Source organism: Carcharodon carcharias (genome assembly GCF_017639515.1).
Source record: "Carcharodon carcharias isolate sCarCar2 chromosome X unlocalized genomic scaffold, sCarCar2.pri SUPER_X_unloc_1, whole genome shotgun sequence".
Classification (NCBI taxonomy): domain Eukaryota; kingdom Metazoa; phylum Chordata; class Chondrichthyes; order Lamniformes; family Lamnidae; genus Carcharodon; species Carcharodon carcharias.
This window is the reverse complement of record NW_024470864.1, coordinates 55,001-73,679: the sequence shown is the minus strand read 5'-3', so window position 1 is coordinate 73,679 and position 18,679 is coordinate 55,001. Positions and strand designations below refer to the sequence as shown.

Sequence of the window (18,679 nt, the reverse complement as noted above, 5' to 3'; positions counted from 1 at the left end):
CCCTAACCCCCACCCCAAACCCCCCTCCCAGTCGCTCCCTTAACCCCCACCCCAAACCCCCCTCCCAGTCGCTCCCTAACCCCCACCCCAAACCCCCCTCCCAGTCGCTCCCTTAACCCCCACCCCAAACCCCCCCTCCCAGTCGCTCCCTCAACCCCCACCCCAAACCCCCTCCCAGTCACTCCCCTAACCCCCACCCCAAACCCCCCTCCCAGTCGCTCCCTTAACCCCCACCCCAAACCCCCCTCCCAGTCGCTCCCTTAACCCCCACCCCAAACCCCCTCCCAGTCGCTCCCTTAACCCCCACCCCAAACCCCCCCTCCCAGTCGCTCCCTTAACCCCCACCCCAAACCCCCCCTCCCAGTCGCTCCCTTAACCCCCACCCCAAACCCCCCCCAGTCACTCCCTGAACCCCCACCCCAAACCCCCCCCCAGTCGCTCCCTTAAACCCCCACCCCAAACCCCCCCCCCAGTGTGCGATCCCACTGACCTGGCTGCGAGAGGAGGCCGGGGGAGGAGGAGGAGGAGGAGGGGGAGGAGGGGGTGGTGCAGCTCGCCTCTGCCTGCCGGGAGAGCGCCGGGGGGCTGGCGCCGCCGCCGCCGCCGCCGAGAGCACGGAGCCCAGCGAGGGTCCCTGGCTCCGCACCCAGCTCAGCACGCTGCTGGTGGTCAGCCTGACGCCCTCGGCCGTGTTCCTCACCGTGTCCACCAGGTCACCTGCAAACGGCACCACAACACAGGTCGTCACCCCGCTCGCTCGCACGCACACCACAGACCCTCTGCCCAGGTTAAAACCCACCCCCCACCCCCAACCCCACCACCCCTAGACAGCACCGAACCGCACCCACGCCCACACCCGGGTCAAGCGTTGAGGTTTCAGAGCTCTGCACCGGCAGCTTACGCACAGTGTGGATCCCCCACCCCCGCCCCCCGCTCTGGTCTGCGTGGCGATTTTACAGAGCAGAAGCAGACCATTCGGCCCATCTGCTCAGTGCCAGCCTCCTCCCATCGCCCGGTTCATCTCACCCCCGCCACCCCCCCACCCCCCAACCCCCACCATCACATATCCTGCCATTGCTCCCTCCTTCGTGTGTTTATCCCGCTTCCCCCTTTAACGTGCCGACGCTATTCCCCTCGACCGCTCCCCGAGGGAGCGAGTCCCACATTCTCCCCCCGCGGGAGCGAGTCCCACATTCTCCCCCCGCCGGAGCGAGTCCCACATTCTCCCCCCGCGGGAGCGAGTCCCACATTCTCCCCCCGCGGGAGCGAGTCCCACATTCTCCCCGCGGGAGCGAGTCCCACATTCTCCCCCCGCGGGAGCGAGTCCCACATTCTCCCCCCGCGGGAGCGAGTCCCACATTCTCCCCCCGCGGGAACGAGTCCCACATTCTCCCCCGCCGGAGCGAGTCTCACATTCTCCCCCACTCCCCGCGGGAGCGAGTGCCACATTCTCCCCACGGGAGCGAGTCCCACAATCTCCCCCACTCCCCGCGGGAGCGAGTCTCATATTCTCCCCCACTCCCCGCGGGAGCGAGTGCCACATTCTCCCCACGGGAGCGAGTCCCACAATCTCCCCCACTCCCCGCGGGAGCGAGTCCCACATTCTCCCCCGCCGGAGCGAGTCCCACATTCTCCCCGCTCCCCGCGGGAGCGAGTGCCACATTCTCCCCACGGGAGCGAGTCCCACAATCTCCCCCACTCCCCGCGGGAGCGAGTCCCACATTCTCCCCGCGGGAGCCAGTCCCACATTCTCCCCACTCCCCGCGGGAGCGAGTCCCACATTCTCCCCGCGGGAGCGAGTCCCACATTCTCCCCGCGGGAGCGAGTCCCACATTCTCCCCGCGGCCCATGGGAGTGAGTCCCACATTCTCCCCGCTCCCCGTGGGAGTGAGTCCCACATTCTCCCCGCTCCCCGTGGGAGAGAGTCCCACAAGATCCCCGCTCCCCGCGGGAGCGAGTCCCACATTCTCCCCGCGGGAGCGAGTCCCACATTCTCCCCGCGGCAGCCAGTCCCACATTCTCCCCGTAGGAGCGAGTCCCACATTCTCCCCGCGGGAGCGAGTCCCACATTCTCCCCGCGGGAGCGAGTCCCACATTCTCCCCGCGGGAGCCAGTCCCACATTCTCCCCGTAGGAGCGAGTCCCACATTCTCCCCGCGGGAGCCAGTCCCACATTCTCCCCGCGGGAGCCAGTCCCACATTCTCCCCGCGGGAGCGAGTCCCACATTCTCCCCGCGGGAGCGAGTCCCACATTCTCCCCGCGGGAGCGAGTCCCACATTCTCCCCGCGGGAGCGAGTCCCACATTCTCCCCGCGGGAGCGAGTCCCACATTCCCCCCGCGGGAGCGAGTCCCACATTCCCCCCGCGGGAGCGAGTCCCACATTCTCCCCCCGCGGGAGCGAGTCTCACATTCTCCCCCCGCGGGAGCGAGTCCCACATTCTCCCCGCGGGAGCCAGTCCCACATTCTCCCCGCTCCCCGTGGGAGCGAGTCCCACATTCTCCCCGCGGGAGCGAGTCCCACATTCTCCCCGCGGGAGCCAGTCCCACATTCTCCCCGTAGGAGCGAGTCCCACATTCTCCCCGCGGGAGCGAGTCCCACATTCTCCCCGCGGGAGCCAGTCCCACATTCTCCCCGCGGGAGCGAGTCCCACATTCTCCCCGCGGGAGCGAGTCCCACATTCTCCCCGCGGGAGCGAGTCCCACATTCTCCCCGCGGGAGCGAGTCCCACATTCTCCCCGCGGGAGCGAGTCCCACATTCTCCCCCCGCGGGAGCGAGTCCCACATTCTCCCCGCAGGAGCGAGTCCCACATATTCCCCCGCGGGAGCCAGTCCCACATTCTCCCCGTGGGAGCGAGTCCCACCTTCTCCCCCGCGGGAGCCAGTCCCACCTTCTCCCCACTCCCCGCGGGAGCGAGTCCTACATTCTCCCCCGTGGGAGCGAGTCCCGCCTTCTCCCCCGTGGGAGCGAGTCCCGCAGTCTCCCCGCTCCCTGCGGGGGAGGGGGAAAGTGGGGAGAGGGAGCCAAGTAGCTCGACCAGCTCGGACACGAAACAACAGCGACCGGCAGACCAGGCAGAGGCTCCTCCTACCAACTCGCTGGGGATGGTTATGCAACAGTAGCTCCATCCGTCGTTCCAACCCTCGGGTGGGGGGGGGAGGGTTTGGGTGACATAGACCGGCCAGAGGGCAAACACAGCTTTGCACAGGTTCTTTGGCGAGAATCGTACCCATTTTAAATCTCTTCCACTGTTTATCATCTTGTTCTTCGATGTCCTGTGGACTGAGAGAAGAGGCATTTTAATTCAATTGCTTACACTCCTTTCCGATAATACATCAGTGCTGTACAGTGCTGACAAATTCTTAATGGCTTAGCCGTTCCTGTTATTATCATATCCAAGCCCAATGGATACCTATTAACACTCAGACCTGACCTTCATCGTTGACGTCTATTCAGTGCTGGGCAATTATTGAACATTTGTCATTTATTGACTTTCACTATTCCCAACGATCGGTGGGTGATCGACCATCATGAACGTCGGACCTCCGATTATGGCTGTTTAACCATGACCGATTGACCCTCCATCAAACACGGCCAGTTAGAAACCGCTTTTATTGGTGGGTCGTCGGCCTATCTTGATGAGTTATTAATGAACTCCTGCCCTACGTTGAAGGATTATTAGTCTATATTGATGAATTACCCAATATTGATGAATTATTACCCTTTATTACTGATTTTTGTCCATTTTGATGAGTTTCTGACCCTATATTACTGATTTCTGTCCATTTTGATGGGTTTCTGACCCTATATTACTGATTTTTTTTGTCCATTTTGATGAGTTTCTCACCCTATATTACTGAATTTTGCCCATTTGGATGAGTTTCTGACCCTATATTACTGATTTTTGTCCATTTGGACGGGTTTCTGACCCTAAGTTACTGATATTTACCCATTCGGACAGGTTTCTGACCCTAAGTTACTGATTTTTGCCCATTCGGATGAGTGTCTGACCCTATATTACTGATTTTTGCCCATTTGGATGAGTATCTGACCCTATATTACTGATTTTTGCCCATTCGGACAGGTTTCTGACCCTAAGTTACTGATTTTTGCCCATTCGGATGAGTGTCTGACCCTATATTACTGATTTTTGCCAATTTGGATGAGTTTCTGACCCTATATTACTGATTTTTGTCCATTCGGATGGGTTTCTGACCCTATATTACTGATTTTTGCCCATTTGGATGAGTTTCTGACCCTATATTACTGATTTTTGCCCATTTGGATGGGTTTCTGAACCTATATTACTGATTTTTACCCATTTGGATGAGTGTCTGACCCTATATTACTGATTTTTCCCCACTTGGATGAGTTTCTGACCCTATATTACTGATTTTTGCCCATTTGGACGGGTTTCTGATTTTGCCCATGTGGACGGGTTTCTGACCCTATATTACCGATTTTTGCCCATGTGGATGGGTTTCTGACCCTATATTACTGATTTTTGCCCATGTGGATGGGTTTCTGACCCTGTATTACTGATTTTTGCCCATTTGGATGAGTTTCTGACCCTATATTACTGATTTTTGCCCATTTGGACGGGTTTCTGACCCTATATTACTGATGTTTGCCCATTTGGATGAGTTTCTGACCCTATATTACTGATTTCTGCCCATGTGGATGGGTTTCTGACCCTATATTACTGATTTTTGCCAATTTGGATGAGTTTCTGACCCTATATTACTGATTTTTGCCCATTTGGACGGGTTTCTGACCCTATATTACTGATTTTTGCCCATTTGGATGAGTTTCTGACCCTATATTACTGATTTCTGCCCATGTGGATGGGTTTCTGACCCTATATTACTGATTTTTGCCAATTTGGATGAGTTTCTGACCCTATATTACTGATTTTTGCCCATTTGGATGAGTTTCTGACCCTATATTACTGATTTTTGCCCATGTGGATGGGTTTCTGACCCTATATTACTGATTTTTGCCCATGTGGACGGGTTTCTGACCCTATATTACTGATTTTGCCCATGTGGACAGGTTTCTGACCCTATATTACTGATTTTTGCCCATGTGGACGGGTTTCTGACCCTATATTACTGATTTTTGCCCATGTGGACGGGTTTCTGACCCTATATTACTGATTTTTGCCCATTTGGATGAGTTTCTGACCCTATATTACTGATTTTTGCCCATTTGGATGAGTTTCTGACCCTATATTACTGATTTTTGCCCATTTGGATGGGTTTCTGACCCTATATTACTGATTTTTGCCCATGTGGACGGGTTTCTGACCCTATATTACTGATTTTTGCCCATTTGGATGAGTTTCTGACCCTATATTACTGATTTTTGCCCATGTGGATGGGTTTCTGACCCTATATTACTGATTTTTGCCCATGTGGACGGGTTTCTGACCCTATATTACTGATTTCTGCCCATGTGGACGGGTTTCTGACCCTATATTACCGATTTCTGCCCATGTGGACGGGTTTCTGACCCTATATTACTGATGTTTGCCCATGTGGACGGGTTTCTGACCCTATATTACTGATTTCTGCCCATGTGGACGGGTTTCTGACCCTATATTACTGATTTCTGCCCATGTGGACGGGTTTCTGACCCTATATTACTGATTTCTGCCCATGTGGACGGGTTTCTGACCCTATATTACTGATTTTTGCCCATGTGGACGGGTTTCTGACCCTATATTACTGATTTTTGCCCATGTGGACGGGTTTCTGACCCTATATGACTGATTTTTGCCCATGTGGACGGGTTTCTGACCCTATATGACTGATTTTTGCCCATGTGGACGGGTTTCTGACCCTATATGACTGATTTTTGCCCATGTGGACGGGTTTCTGACCCTATATTACTGATTTCTGCCCATGTGGACGGGTTTCTGACCCTATATTACTGATTTCTGCCCATGTGGACGGGTTTCTGACCCTATATGACTGATTTTAGCCCATGTGGACGGGTTTCTGACCCTATATTACTGATTTCTGCCCATGTGGACGGGTTTCTGACCCTATATTACTGATTTCTGCCCATGTGGACGGGTTTCTGACCCTATATTACTGATTTCTGCCCATGTGGACGGGTTTCTGACCCTATATTACTGATTTCTGCCCATGTGGACGGGTTTCTGACCCTATATTACTGATTTCTGCCCATGTGGACGGGTTTCTGACCCTATATTACTGATTTCTGCCCATGTGGACGGGTTTCTGACCCTATATTACTGATTTCTGCCCATGTGGACGGGTTTCTGACCCTATATTACTGATTTCTGCCCATGTGGACGGGTTTCTGACCCTATATTACTGATTTCTGCCCATGTGGACGGGTTTCTGACCCTATATTACTGATTTCTGCCATGTGGACGGGTTTCTGACCCTATATTACTGATTTCTGCCCATGTGGACGGGTTTCTGACCCTATATTACTGATTTCTGCCCATGTGGACGGGTTTCTGACCCTATATTACTGATTTCTGCCCATGTGGACGGGTTTCTGACCCTATATTACTGATTTCTGCCCATGTGGACGGGTTTCTGACCCTATATTACTGATTTCTGCCCATGTGGACGGGTTTCTGACCCTATATTACTGATTTCTGCCATGTGGACGGGTTTCTGACCCTATATTACTGATTTCTGCCCATGTGGACGGGTTTCTGACCCTATATGACTGATTTTAGCCCATGTGGACGGGTTTCTGACCCTATATTACTGATTTCTGCCCATGTGGACGGGTTTCTGACCCTATATTACTGATTTCTGCCCATGTGGACGGGTTTCTGACCCTATATTACTGATTTCTGCCCATGTGGACGGGTTTCTGACCCTATATTACTGATTTCTGCCCATGTGGACGGGATGTTTTGCCCCATGTTACTGAATTACGGCCGATTTAAGGCCTCTCCCGGCCAGGACTCCCTCTTTTACCTGCTGCGGCCCCGCTTCCTGGCGGCCCGGGAATCGCCGGCTCCTCCTGAGGCCTCCGGCCCTGGGGCCTCGGGCCTGGGCGGTGAGAGGAGCCGCTGGAGAGCAGCCGAAAGCCGGGTCAACATCTCGCCCGCTCCTGCCGCCGGGACTCTCCGCGGCAGCCCAAGATGGCGGCCGGATCCGGGCCGCCCATTGGCTCGTCTACCTGCTTCCGCCCTCCCTTCCCATTGGCTGCCCCGCCCAGGGCCCGCCCCTTTCCCCTGGGCCGCGCCCCTCAGTAGCCCCGCCTCCTCGCAGGCTCCGACGCCACCGCGCCACGCCCCCCCTTGACGCGGCTCTCGTCACCACCACCCCTGACCCCGCCCCACCATCCTGCGCCCCGCCCTGCTCCCAGCGCCCCGCCCCTCAGTAGCCCCGCCTCCCCGCAGGCCCCGCCCCCCCCCCTTTGACGCGGCCGTCGTCACCACCACCCCAGACCCCGCCCCAACATCCCAGGACCCCGCCCACCTCCCCGCGCGCCCCTCCCCCTCACTGGCCCCGCCCACACGCTGGCGTTGAGTCACCACCCATCCGGGCCCCGCCCTTCTCCTACTCGGTCCCTCTCCCCCCCCCCCCCCCCCACCCCCAGCCCACAGCGCGGGCCTGCCCCGCCCACTCCTATCGCCCCACCCCCCCCTCACCAGCCCCGCCCCCATGTTGGTTCCGCGGTACGCCCCCACCGCCACCGCGCCACGCCCCCCGCCCCCACTTCACGCGGGTCTCGGCACCACCTCATCTGACCCCGCCCCCCTTTCCTGCGCACCTCGCCCCCGTCACTCATCGCGCCCCGCCCACACACCTTCCCCGCCCACTATCCGCTCCGCCCCTTCGCGCGCGCGTCACCGCCCCCCCTTCCCCCCGGTCCTCCGCCCCTCCACTCAGGCCGGACAAGTCGATCACCGAGTGCGACCTTCCATCGAGCCGGGAGCCCCTCCTTCCAGGAATCATCTCAGTGGATCCCAAATTGATCTCCATGAATCATCTGACTGGATCCCAAATCAATCTCAAGGAATCGTCCCAGTGGATCCCAAATTAATCCCCCGGGAATCATCCCAGTGGATCCCAAATTAATCCTCCGGGAATCATCCCAGTGGATCCCAAATTGATCCTCCGGGAATCATCCCAGTGGATCCCAAATTGATCCCCGGGAATCATCCGACTGGATCCCAAATCAATTTCCGGGAATCACCTGACTGGATCCCAAATCAATCTCAAGGAATCGTCTGACTGGATCTCAGATTAAGCCTCCGGGAATCATCCCAGTGGGTCCAAAATTGATCTCCACGAGTCATCAGACTGGATCCCAAATCAATCTCCAGGAATCATCTCAGTTGATCCCAAATTAATCCTCCGGGAATTATCTCAGTGGATCCTAAATCAATATCCAGGCATCATCTGACTGGATCCCAAATCAATTTCAAGGAATCATCTGACTGGACCCCAAATCAATTTCCGGGAATCATCTGACTGGATCCCAAATCAATCTCCAGGAATCATCCCAGTTGATCCCAAATCAATCTCCAGGAATCATCCCAGTGGATCCTAAATCAATCGCCAGGAATAATCTTAGTGGATCCCAAATCAATCGCCAGGAATCATCCCAGTGGATCCCAAATCAATCACCAGGAATCACCTCAGTGGATACCAAATTAATCCTCCGAGAAACATCCCAGTGGATCCCAAATCAATCTCCAGGAATCATCTCAGTGGATCCCCAATTAATCATCTGGGAATCATCCCAATGGATCCCAAATCAATCTCCAAGAATCATCTGACTGGATCCCAAATCAATTCTCCAGGAATCATCCCACTGGATCCCAAATCAATTCCCCAGGGATCATCCCAATGGATCCCAAATCATTTCTCCGGGAATCATCCCAATGGATCCCAAATCAATTCCCCAGGGATCATCCCAATGGATCCCAAATCACTTTTCCGGGAATCATCCCAATGGATCCCAAATCAATTCCCCAGGGATCATCCCAATGGATCCCATATCAATTCCCCAGAATTAATTCCATTGATCCCAAATCAATTCCCCATGAATTAGTCCCAATGATCCCATATCAGTTCCCCAGAATGAATCCCAATGGTCTCATATCAATCCTCAGGATGAATCCCAATTATCCCATATTAATCCTCCTAAAAGCCATCCCAGGATGAATCCCAATGGCCCCATATCAATCCCCATAAGAGCCATCTCAGAATTAATCCCAATGATCCCATGTCATTCCCAGGATAAATCCCAATGTCCCCGCACAAATTCCCGCAGAGTCCGGGATATTGCTGGGCTATTGCTTATTTACTGTGCTGCCTGAGTTTTCCGGGTGCAGATGTAGGGCTTCCCATCAGGGCCTGAAGGGTGAGGTGCTTTCAATGACCCCGTTGACCTGTATCAATCCCCAATGACCCCATCGGCCAACTTCAATCCCCTAAAATTAATCCCAATGACATGATGTGAACATGGGGTACAGGAGCAGGGAGTAGGGACTAGGCCACTCGGCCCCTTGAGCCTGCTCTGCTGTTCAACGAGACCATGGCTGACCTGTTTGTGTTTCGAGTTCCACATTCCCACCTACTTCCCCACCCAGCCCCCGATAACCCTTCGACACCCACCCCCACCCCCCCCCCCCCGCCCCCCCCCCCACCACCGCCTGACCAGAATCTAGCTCCCTCCCCCTTAAAAATACTCCATGACCCCTCCCCTCCCCCCCCCCCCCCCCCCCGTTCTGGACTTGCCCCCACAACCTGTGTAAACACCAAAGGTTAATCCCAATGAGCTGATAGGCTAGTGTCAATCCCGTGAAATCGGTCCCACTCACCCCGCTGGCCTGTGTCCATCCCCAGAGCGGATCCCAAGGACCCTTGTGACCTGCGTCAATGTTGGGCGGGGAGGGGGGTGGGGGAATGGAGCCTCTGGGTATCTACATCGTTGACCCCTCTAAGAATTTTCACCCCGTTCTACTCAACTGCCCCTTGTTGGATAACCCAAGTTGAGTTGCACCCAAGTTGAGTTGCATCCAAGTTGAGTTGCACCCAAGTTGAGTTACACCCAAGTTGAGTTGCACCCAAGTTGAGTTGCACCCAAGTTGAGTTGCACCCAAGTTGAGTTACACCCAAGTTGAGTTGTATCCAAGTTGAGTTACACCCAAGTTGAGTTGCACCCAAGTTGAGTTGCACCCAAGTTGAGTTGCATCCAAGTTGAGTTACATCCAAGTTGAGTTACACCCCAGTTGAGTTGCACCCAAGTTGAGTTGCACCCAAGTTGAGTTACACCTAAGTTGAGTTGCACCCAAGTTGATTTACACCCAAGTTGAGTTACACCCAAGTTGAGTTGCAACCAAGTTGATTTACACCCAAGTTGAGTTGCACCCAAGTTGAGTTACACCCAAGTTGAGTTACACCCAAGTTGAGTTGCACCCACTCTTAAGGCAAGTTTCGAGGGTTTTTTTTTTTAAATTCGTTCATGGGATGTGGGGCGTTGCTGGCTGGGTCATTCAAGAGTCAACCACATCGCTGCCTGGAGTCACAGATAGGCCAGGCCGAGTAAGGATTTCCTTCCCCAAAAGGGACAAGAGTTAACCAGATGGGTTTTTAACAGCGATGGTCATTGCCAGGCTTTTAATTCCAGGTTTTATTGGATTCGAATTTTGCTGAGTATCTGCGGCGATGGGATTCGAACCCGGGTACACTGGGGTGCTGGCCAGCAACAATACCGCTAGGCCGACGATCAACAGTGCCCCCCCCCCCCCCCCAACCAAGGGGATCACCATGGGTTTTTAGCACAATCGACAACAGCTTCGAGGTCCACAAACCATGACGGTCACCTTGGCCGAGATTCCCCTTCGATTCCAAATTTTACTTAAAAATTTTTTTGCCCCCTTGGAGGGGCAAGCATGCCCCCTTTTGAACGAGACGATACACCGAGGCTCCAGCTGAGGTGGGGTGGGGGGTTGGTGAGTGAGGCCGCGGGGTCACTGTCGGACGAAGGGCAGCAGTGGAGGGAGATCTCCGTGTGTCCAGAGCATCAGCCTGGGTCTCTGGGTTTACCAGCCCAGTGACAGTGCCGCTCCGACAATGCCTCCCCTTAGTTGGAATGTTATCCTCCATTACCAGAGAGGTTGAACATCAGAGGGAGGATGTTGTGCTTCAGTTATACTGGGCGTTGGTGAGACCCCACCTCGAATACTGTGGGCAGTTCCCGTCTCCTTGTTTAAGGAAGGATGTCAATGGGTTGGAGGGGGTGGGGGGCGGTTCAGAGGAGGTGGACTCGATCGATACCCGGGATGAGAAGGCTTGTCTTACGAGGAAAGGCCGGACAGACCGGGCTTGTTCCCACTGGAGTTTAGAAGAGCGAGGGTGGTGGTGTTGGGGAGGGCGGTGGGGGGGGTTGTGGGGGGCGGTGGAGGGAGGGGGGCGGTGGATTGAAGTTTACAAGACCCTGAACGGACTGGACAAGGTGGACATGGGAAAGGACCTTTCCTCTTGTAGGCGAGACCAGAACGAGGGTGGGGGGGTGGGGGGGAGGGTGGGGGTGGGGTTGGGGGGTCACTGTTTTAAAATTAGGGGGGTGGTCACCTTTTAGGTCAGAGACGAGGAGGAATATTTTTTCTCTCGGACTCTGGAACTCTCTGCCTCCGAAGGCGGTGGCGGTGCGGGGCGGGGAGATGGGGGGTGCGGGGGGGTGGAGAGGTCACTGTGTATTTTTAAGGGGGAGGGAGCTAGATTCTGGTCAGGCGGGGGGGGGGGTGGGGTCGAAGGTTATCGGGGAGGGGGGAACGTGGAACTCGAAACGCAAACAGATCGGACACCATCTTATTGAGGGGGGTCAGGCGGGCGGAGAGATGGAACAGAGTTGACGTTGATGTCTTTGGCCTGAAGAAGGTCGGTGTGGGGGTGGGGGGCGGGGGCAGGGGAAGGTGAGGTTGGGGCAATTGATCTCCGTCTCTTTGAGGAACCTTCCTCTCGCTCACTTCATTCCTGGGATGTGGCTGTCGCTGGGCTAGATCCTGGCATTTAGTACCCATCCCTAGTTGCCCCCTTGAGACGGTGGGTGGGGGGTGGGGGGGGGGGGTGGATGAGCCGCCTTCTTGAGCCGCTGCAGTCCCTGTGTGTGGTGTAGGTACACCCACGGCGCTGTTAGGGAGGGAGTTCCAGGATTTTGTCCCGTGTGGTGTAGGTACACCCACGGCGCTGTTAGGGAGGGAGTTCCAGGATTTTGTCCCCGTGTGTGGTGTAGGTACACCTACGGCGCTGTTAGGGAGGGAGTTCCAGGATTTTGTCCCCGTGTGTGGTGTAGGTACACCCACGGCGCTGTTAGGGAGGGAGTTCCAGGATTTTGTCCCGTGTGGTGTAGGTACACCCACGGCGCTGTTAGGGAGGGAGTTCCAGGATTTTGACCCGGCGACAGTGAAGGAATGGCTGATATATTCCCAAGTCGGGATGGTGAGTGTCTCGGGAGGGGAACTTGCAGGTGGTGGTGTTCCCCATGTGTCTGCTGCCCTCGTCCTTCTAGATGGTAGAGGTGGTGGGTTTGGATCTTCTGGAGTCGGGAAGTAATGATTCAACAATTGCGCGTCCGACTGATTCGTTCCCAGGTCCCCAAGGCGCTTTATGGTATCTTCCTCAAGAGCACCATCGCTGATGTAATGAGGGAAACGCGGTGGCCAATTTCAGCACAGCAAGATCCCACGAAAAGGAGCCTGTTTCAGGGATGTAAACAGAGGGTGAATCCCCCCTGCTCTTCTTCCGACAGCAGTCGTGAGCCCTCACTCACCCACCTCAGGTGGAGCCTCGGTGTAACCTCTCGTTCGAAAGGGGGCATCTCCAACACTGCAGAGATACCTCAGCACTGACCCTCCAACAGTGCGGCTCTCCCTTAGCACTGACCCTCCGACAGTGCGGCTCTCCCTCAGCACTGACCCTTCGACAGTGCGGCGCTCCCTCAGCGCTGACCCTCCGACAGTGCGGCTCTCCCTCAGCACTGACCCTCCGACAGTGCGGCTCTCCCTCAGCACTGACCCTCCAACAGCGCGGCTCTCCCTCAGCGCTGACCCTCCGACAGTGCGGCTCTCCCTCAGCACTGACCCTCCCACAGTGCGGCACTCCCTCAGCGCTGACCCTCCCACAGTGCGGCGCTCCCTCAGCACTGACCCTCCCACAGCACGGCACTCCCTCAGCACTGAGCCTCTGACAGCACGGCGCTCCCTCATTGCTGACCCTCCGACAGCGTGGCAATCCCACAGCACTGACCCTCCAACTGTGTGCCACTTACTGTGTTCTGGTGTGGGGTATAACTTTGCCCTGAGGGGTATATTTTTACCCTGAGGGGTAAAACTTTGCCCTGTGATGGATAATTTACTCTGAGGGGTATAAATACACCCTGTGAGGTGTAACTTTACCCTGAGGGGTATATCTTTACCCTGTGAGGTATAACTTTACCCTGATGGGTATAACTTTACCTTGAGGGGTATAACTTTGCCCTGTGATGTATACTTTATCCTGAGGGGTATAACTTTACCCTGTGGGGTATAACTTTACTCTATGATGTATAACTTTATCCTGAGGGGTATATCTTTACGCTGTGGGGTGTATCTTTACCCTGAGGGGTATACCTTGACCCTGCGAGGTATAACTTTACCATGAGGGGTATATCTTTACCCAGTGAGGTATAACTTTATCCTGAGGGGTATAACTTTACCCTGAGGGGTATATCTTTACCCTGTGATGTATACTTTATCCTGAGGGGTATAACTTTACCCTGAGGGGTATATCTTTACCCTGTGATGTATACTTTATTCTGTGAGGTATAACTTTATCCTGTGAGGTATAACTTTATCCTGAGGGGTATATCTTTACCCTGTGATGTATACTTTATCCTGAGGGGTATAACTTTACCCTGAGGGGTATATCTTTACCCTGTGAGGGGTATATTTTTACCCTGTGAGGTATAATTTTACCCTGAGGGGTATAACTTTACCCCGAGAGGTATAACTTTGCCCTGTGATGTATACTTTACCCTGAGGGGGATATCTTTACCCTGTGAGGTATAACTTTACCCTGAGGGGTATATCTTTACCCTGTGATGTATACTTTACCCTGTGAGGTATAACTTTATCCTGAGGGGTATAACTTTACCCTGAGGGGTATATCTTTACCCTGTGAGGTATAACTTTACCCTGAGGGGTATAACTTTACCCTGAGGGGTATAACTTCACCCTGAGGGGTATATCTTTACCCTGTGAGGTATAACTTTACCCTGAGGGGTATAACTTCACCCTGAGGGGTATGTCTTTACCCTGTGAGGTATAACTTTATCCTGAGGGGTATAACTTTACCCTGAGGGGTATAACTTCATCCTGAGGGGTATATCTTTACCCTGTGAGGTATAACTGTACCCTGAGGGGTGTAACTTTACCCTGTAAGGTATGCTTTATCCTGAGGGGTAACTTTACCCTGAGGGGTATAACTTCATCCTCTGGGATATAAATTTACTCTGAGGGGTATATCTTTACCATGTGGGGTATAACTTTATCCAGAGGAGTATAACTTTATCCTGAGCTCTGTACTTTACCCTGTGTTTACCCTGAGCTCTGTGTTTACCCTGTGTTTATCCTGAGCTCTGTGTTTACCCTGTGTTTACCCTGAGCTCTGTGTTTACCCTAAGCTCTGTGTTTACCCTGTGTTTATCCTGAGCTCTGTGTTTACCCTGTGTTTATCCTGAGCTCTGTGTTTACCCTGTGTTTACCCTGAGCTCTGTGTTTACCCCGTGTTTATCCTGAGCTCTGTGTTGACCCTGTGTTTACCTTGTGTTTACCCTGTGTTTACCCTAAGCTCTGTGTTTACCCTGAGCTCTGTGTTTACCCTGTGTTTACCCTGAGCTCTGTGTTTACCCTGAGCTCTGTGTTTACCCTGAGCTCTGTGTTTACCCTGTGTTTATCCTGAGCTCTGTGTTTACCCTGTGTTTATCCTGAGCTCTGTGTTTACTCTGTGTTTACCCTGTTTACCCTGAGCTCTGTGTTTACCCTGTGTTTATCCTGAGCTCTGTGTTTACCCTATGTTTATTCTGAGCTCTGTGTTTACCCTGTGTTTATCCTGAGCTCTGTGTTTACCCTGTGTTTACCCTGAGCTCTGTGTTTACCCTGTGTTTATCCTGAGCTCTGTGTTTACCCTGTGTTTATCCTGAGCTCTGTGTTTACTCTGTGTTTACCCTGTTTACCCTGAGCTCTGTGTTTACCCTGTGTTTATCCTGAGCTCTGTGTTTACCCTGTGTTTACCCTGAGCTCTGTGTTTACCCTGTGTTTACCCTGAGCTCTGTGTTTACCCTGTGTTTATCCTGTGTTTACCCTGTGTTTATCCTGAGCTCTGTGTTTACCCTGTGTTTACCCTGAGCTCTGTGTTTACCCTGTGTTTACCCTGAGCTCTGTGTTTACCCTGTGTTTATCCTGAGCTCTGTGTTTACCCTGTGTTTACCCTGAGCTCTGTGTTTACCCTAAGCTCTGTGTTTACCCTGTGTTTATCCTGAGCTCTGTGTTTACCCTGTGTTTATCCTGAGCTCTGTGTTTACCCTGTGTTTACCCTGAGCTCTGTGTTTACCCCGTGTTTATCCTGAGCTCTGTGTTGACCCTGTGTTTACCTTGTGTTTACCCTGTGTTTACCCTAAGCTCTGTGTTTACCCTGAGCTCTGTGTTTACCCTGTGTTTACCCTGAGCTCTGTGTTTACCCTGAGCTCTGTGTTTACCCTGAGCTCTGTGTTTACCCTGTGTTTATCCTGAGCTCTGTGTTTACCCTGTGTTTATCCTGAGCTCTGTGTTTACTCTGTGTTTACCCTGTTTACCCTGAGCTCTGTGTTTACCCTGTGTTTATCCTGAGCTCTGTGTTTACCCTATGTTTATTCTGAGCTCTGTGTTTACCCTGTGTTTATCCTGAGCTCTGTGTTTACCCTGTGTTTACCCTGAGCTCTGTGTTTACCCTGTGTTTATCCTGAGCTCTGTGTTTACCCTGTGTTTATCCTGAGCTCTGTGTTTACTCTGTGTTTACCCTGTTTACCCTGAGCTCTGTGTTTACCCTGTGTTTATCCTGAGCTCTGTGTTTACCCTGTGTTTACCCTGAGCTCTGTGTTTACCCTGTGTTTACCCTGAGCTCTGTGTTTACCCTGTGTTTATCCTGTGTTTACCCTGTGTTTATCCTGAGCTCTGTGTTTACCCTGTGTTTACCCTGAGCTCTGTGTTTACCCTGTGTTTATCCTGAGCTCTGTGTTTACCCTGTGTTTACCCTGAGCTCTGTGTTTACCCTGTGTTTACCCTGAGCTCTGTGTTTACCCTGTGTTTACCCTGAGCTCTGTGTTTACCCTGTGTTTACCCTGAGCTCTGTGTTTACCCTGTGTTTACCCTGAGCTCTGTGTTTACCCTGTGTTTACCCTGAGCTCTGTGTTTACCCTGTGTTTACCCTGAGCTCTGTGTTTACCCTGTGGTCTGTACTTTACCCTGTGGGAGGGCTGTTGTGTGTTTGCTGGAAGATTCTTCCGCATTTTCCTGTGACCGAGCCTCTCATTCTTTCCCCACACACACACTCTCTGGACTCCGCCCTGAGACGCTCTGGTGAATCAGCAAATCCAGTCCTGTCGCAGCTTCTGTGGTTCTGACCCTCTGGCTCACTCCGGACTCCAGCCTCTGTAGTTCTGACCCTCTGGCTCACTCCGGACTCCAGCCTCTGTAGTTCTGACCCTCTGGCTCACTCCGGACTCCAGCCTCTGTAGTTCTGACCCTCTGGCTCACTCCGGACTCCAGCCTCTGTGGTTCTGACCCTCTGGCTCACTCCGGACTCCAGCCTCTGTGGTTCTGACCCTCTGGCCTGACTCCGGACTCCAGCCTCTGTGGTTCTGACCCTCTGGCCTCACTCCGGACTCCAGCCTCTGTGGTTCTGACCCTCTGGCCTGACTCCGGACTCCAGCCTCTGTGGTTCTGACCCTCTGGCCTGACTCCGGACTCCAGCCTCTGTGGTTCTGACCCTCTGGCCTGACTCCGGACTCCAGCCTCTGTGGTTCTGACCCTCTGGCCTCACTCCGGACTCCAGCCTCTGCGGTTCTGACCCTCTGGCCTGACTCCGGACTCCAGCCTCTGCGGTTCTGACCCTCTGGCCTGACTCCGGACTCCAGCCTCTGTGGTTCTGACCCTCTGGCCTGACTCCGGACTCCAGCTTCTGTGGTTCTGACCCTCTGGCCTGACTCCGGACTCCAGCCTCTGTGGTTCTGACCCTCTGGCCTGACTCCGGACTCCGGACCCTCCCTCTATCCGGACCCAGGCGGTAAGTCCGTCCGCACCGCGGCCCGGGGTTTGCGACTCGGGCTAGACAACAGCTAGACTGCTGGCTGTGAGTCGGGAGGGGGGGAGAGAGAGGGGAGGGGGAGGAGGGGGAGGAGGGGGGGCAGAGAGGGAGGAGGGGAGGGGGAGGAGGGGGAGGGTAGAGAGGAGGGTAGAGAGGAGGGGGAGGGTAGAGAGGAGGGTAGAGAGGAGGGGGAGGGTAGAGAGGAGGGTAGAGAGGAGGGGGAGGGTAGAGAGGAGGGTAGAGAGGAGAGGGAGGGTAGAGAGGAGAGGGAGGGTAGAGAGGAGGGTAGAGAGGAGGGGGAGGGTAGAGAGGAGGGTAGAGAGGAGGGGGAGGGTAGAGAGGAGGGTAGAGAGGGAGGGTAGAGAGGAGGGTAGAGAGGAGGGGGAGGGTAGAGAGGAGAGGGAGGGTAGAGAGGAGGGTAGAGAGGAGGGGGAGGGTAGAGAGGAGGGTAGAGAGGAGAGGGAGGGTAGAGAGGAGAGGGAGGGTAGAGAGGAGGGTAGAGAGGAGGGGGAGGGTAGAGAGGAGGGTAGAGAGGAGGGGGAGGGTAGAGAGGAGGGGGAGGGTAGAGAGGAGGGGGAGGGTAGAGAGGAGGGTAGAGAGGAGGGGGAGGGTAGAGAGGAGGGGGAGAGGGAGGGTAGAGAGGAGGGGGAGGGTAGAGAGGAGGGTAGAGAGGAGGGGGAGGGTAGAGAGGAGGGTAGAGAGGAGGGGGAGAGGGAGGGTAGAGAGGAGGGGGAGGGTAGAGAGGAGGGTAGAGAGGAGGGGGAGGGTAGAGAGGAGGGGGAGAGGGAGGGTAGAGAGGAGGGGGGGTAGAGAGGAGGGGGGAGAGGGAGGGTAGAGAGGGAGGGTAGAGAGGGAGGGGGAGGGTAGAGAGGTGGGGGAGGGTAGAGAGGAGGGGGAGGGTAGAGAGGAGGGGGAGAGGGAGGGTAGAGAGGAGGGTAGAGAGGAGGGGGAGGGTAGAGAGGAGGGGGGAGGGTAGAGAGGAGGGGGAGGGTAGAGAGGAGGGTAGAGAGGAGGGGGAGGGTAGAGAGGAGGGGGAGAGGGAGGGTAGAGAGGAGGGGGAGGGTAGAGAGGAGGGTAGAGAGGAGGGGGAGGGTAGAGAGGAGGGTAGAGAGGAGGGGGAGAGGGAGGGTAGAGAGGAGGGGGAGGGTAGAGAGGAGGGTAGAGAGGAGGGGGAGGGTAGAGAGGAGGGGGAGAGGGAGGGTAGAGAGGAGGGGGGGTAGAGAGGAGGGGGGAGAGGGAGGGTAGAGAGGGAGGGTAGAGAGGGAGGGGGAGGGTAGAGAGGAGGGGGAGGGTAGAGAGGAGGGTAGAGAGGAGGGGGAGGGTAGAGAGGAGAGGGAGGGTAGAGAGGAG

At 54.8% G+C, this 18,679-nt stretch overlaps 2 protein-coding genes across 2 annotated transcripts in view; one reads left to right on the top strand and one right to left on the bottom strand.

Annotated features, from left to right (window-relative positions):
* Positions 1-7,148, bottom strand: part of LOC121275075 (disco-interacting protein 2 homolog B-like) — a 97,922-nt gene extending 90,774 nt beyond the window's left edge. Inside the window, exons 1-3 of the mRNA XM_041182479.1 lie at positions 6,965-7,148; positions 3,229-3,281; positions 491-717 (exon numbers count right to left, since the gene is read on the bottom strand). Of these exons, the coding sequence (XP_041038413.1) occupies positions 491-717; positions 3,229-3,281; positions 6,965-7,089 (405 nt within the window). The 5' untranslated portion in view covers positions 7,090-7,148. The remainder of the gene's footprint in view (positions 1-490; positions 718-3,228; positions 3,282-6,964) is intronic.
* Positions 7,149-16,487: 9,339 nt separating this feature from the next.
* prr13 (proline rich 13) overlaps positions 16,488-18,679 on the top strand; it is a 25,868-nt gene continuing 23,676 nt past the window's right edge. The window contains exon 1 of the mRNA XM_041182459.1: positions 16,488-17,308. The gene's annotated coding sequence lies outside the window, so the exon portion shown is untranslated. The remainder of the gene's footprint in view (positions 17,309-18,679) is intronic.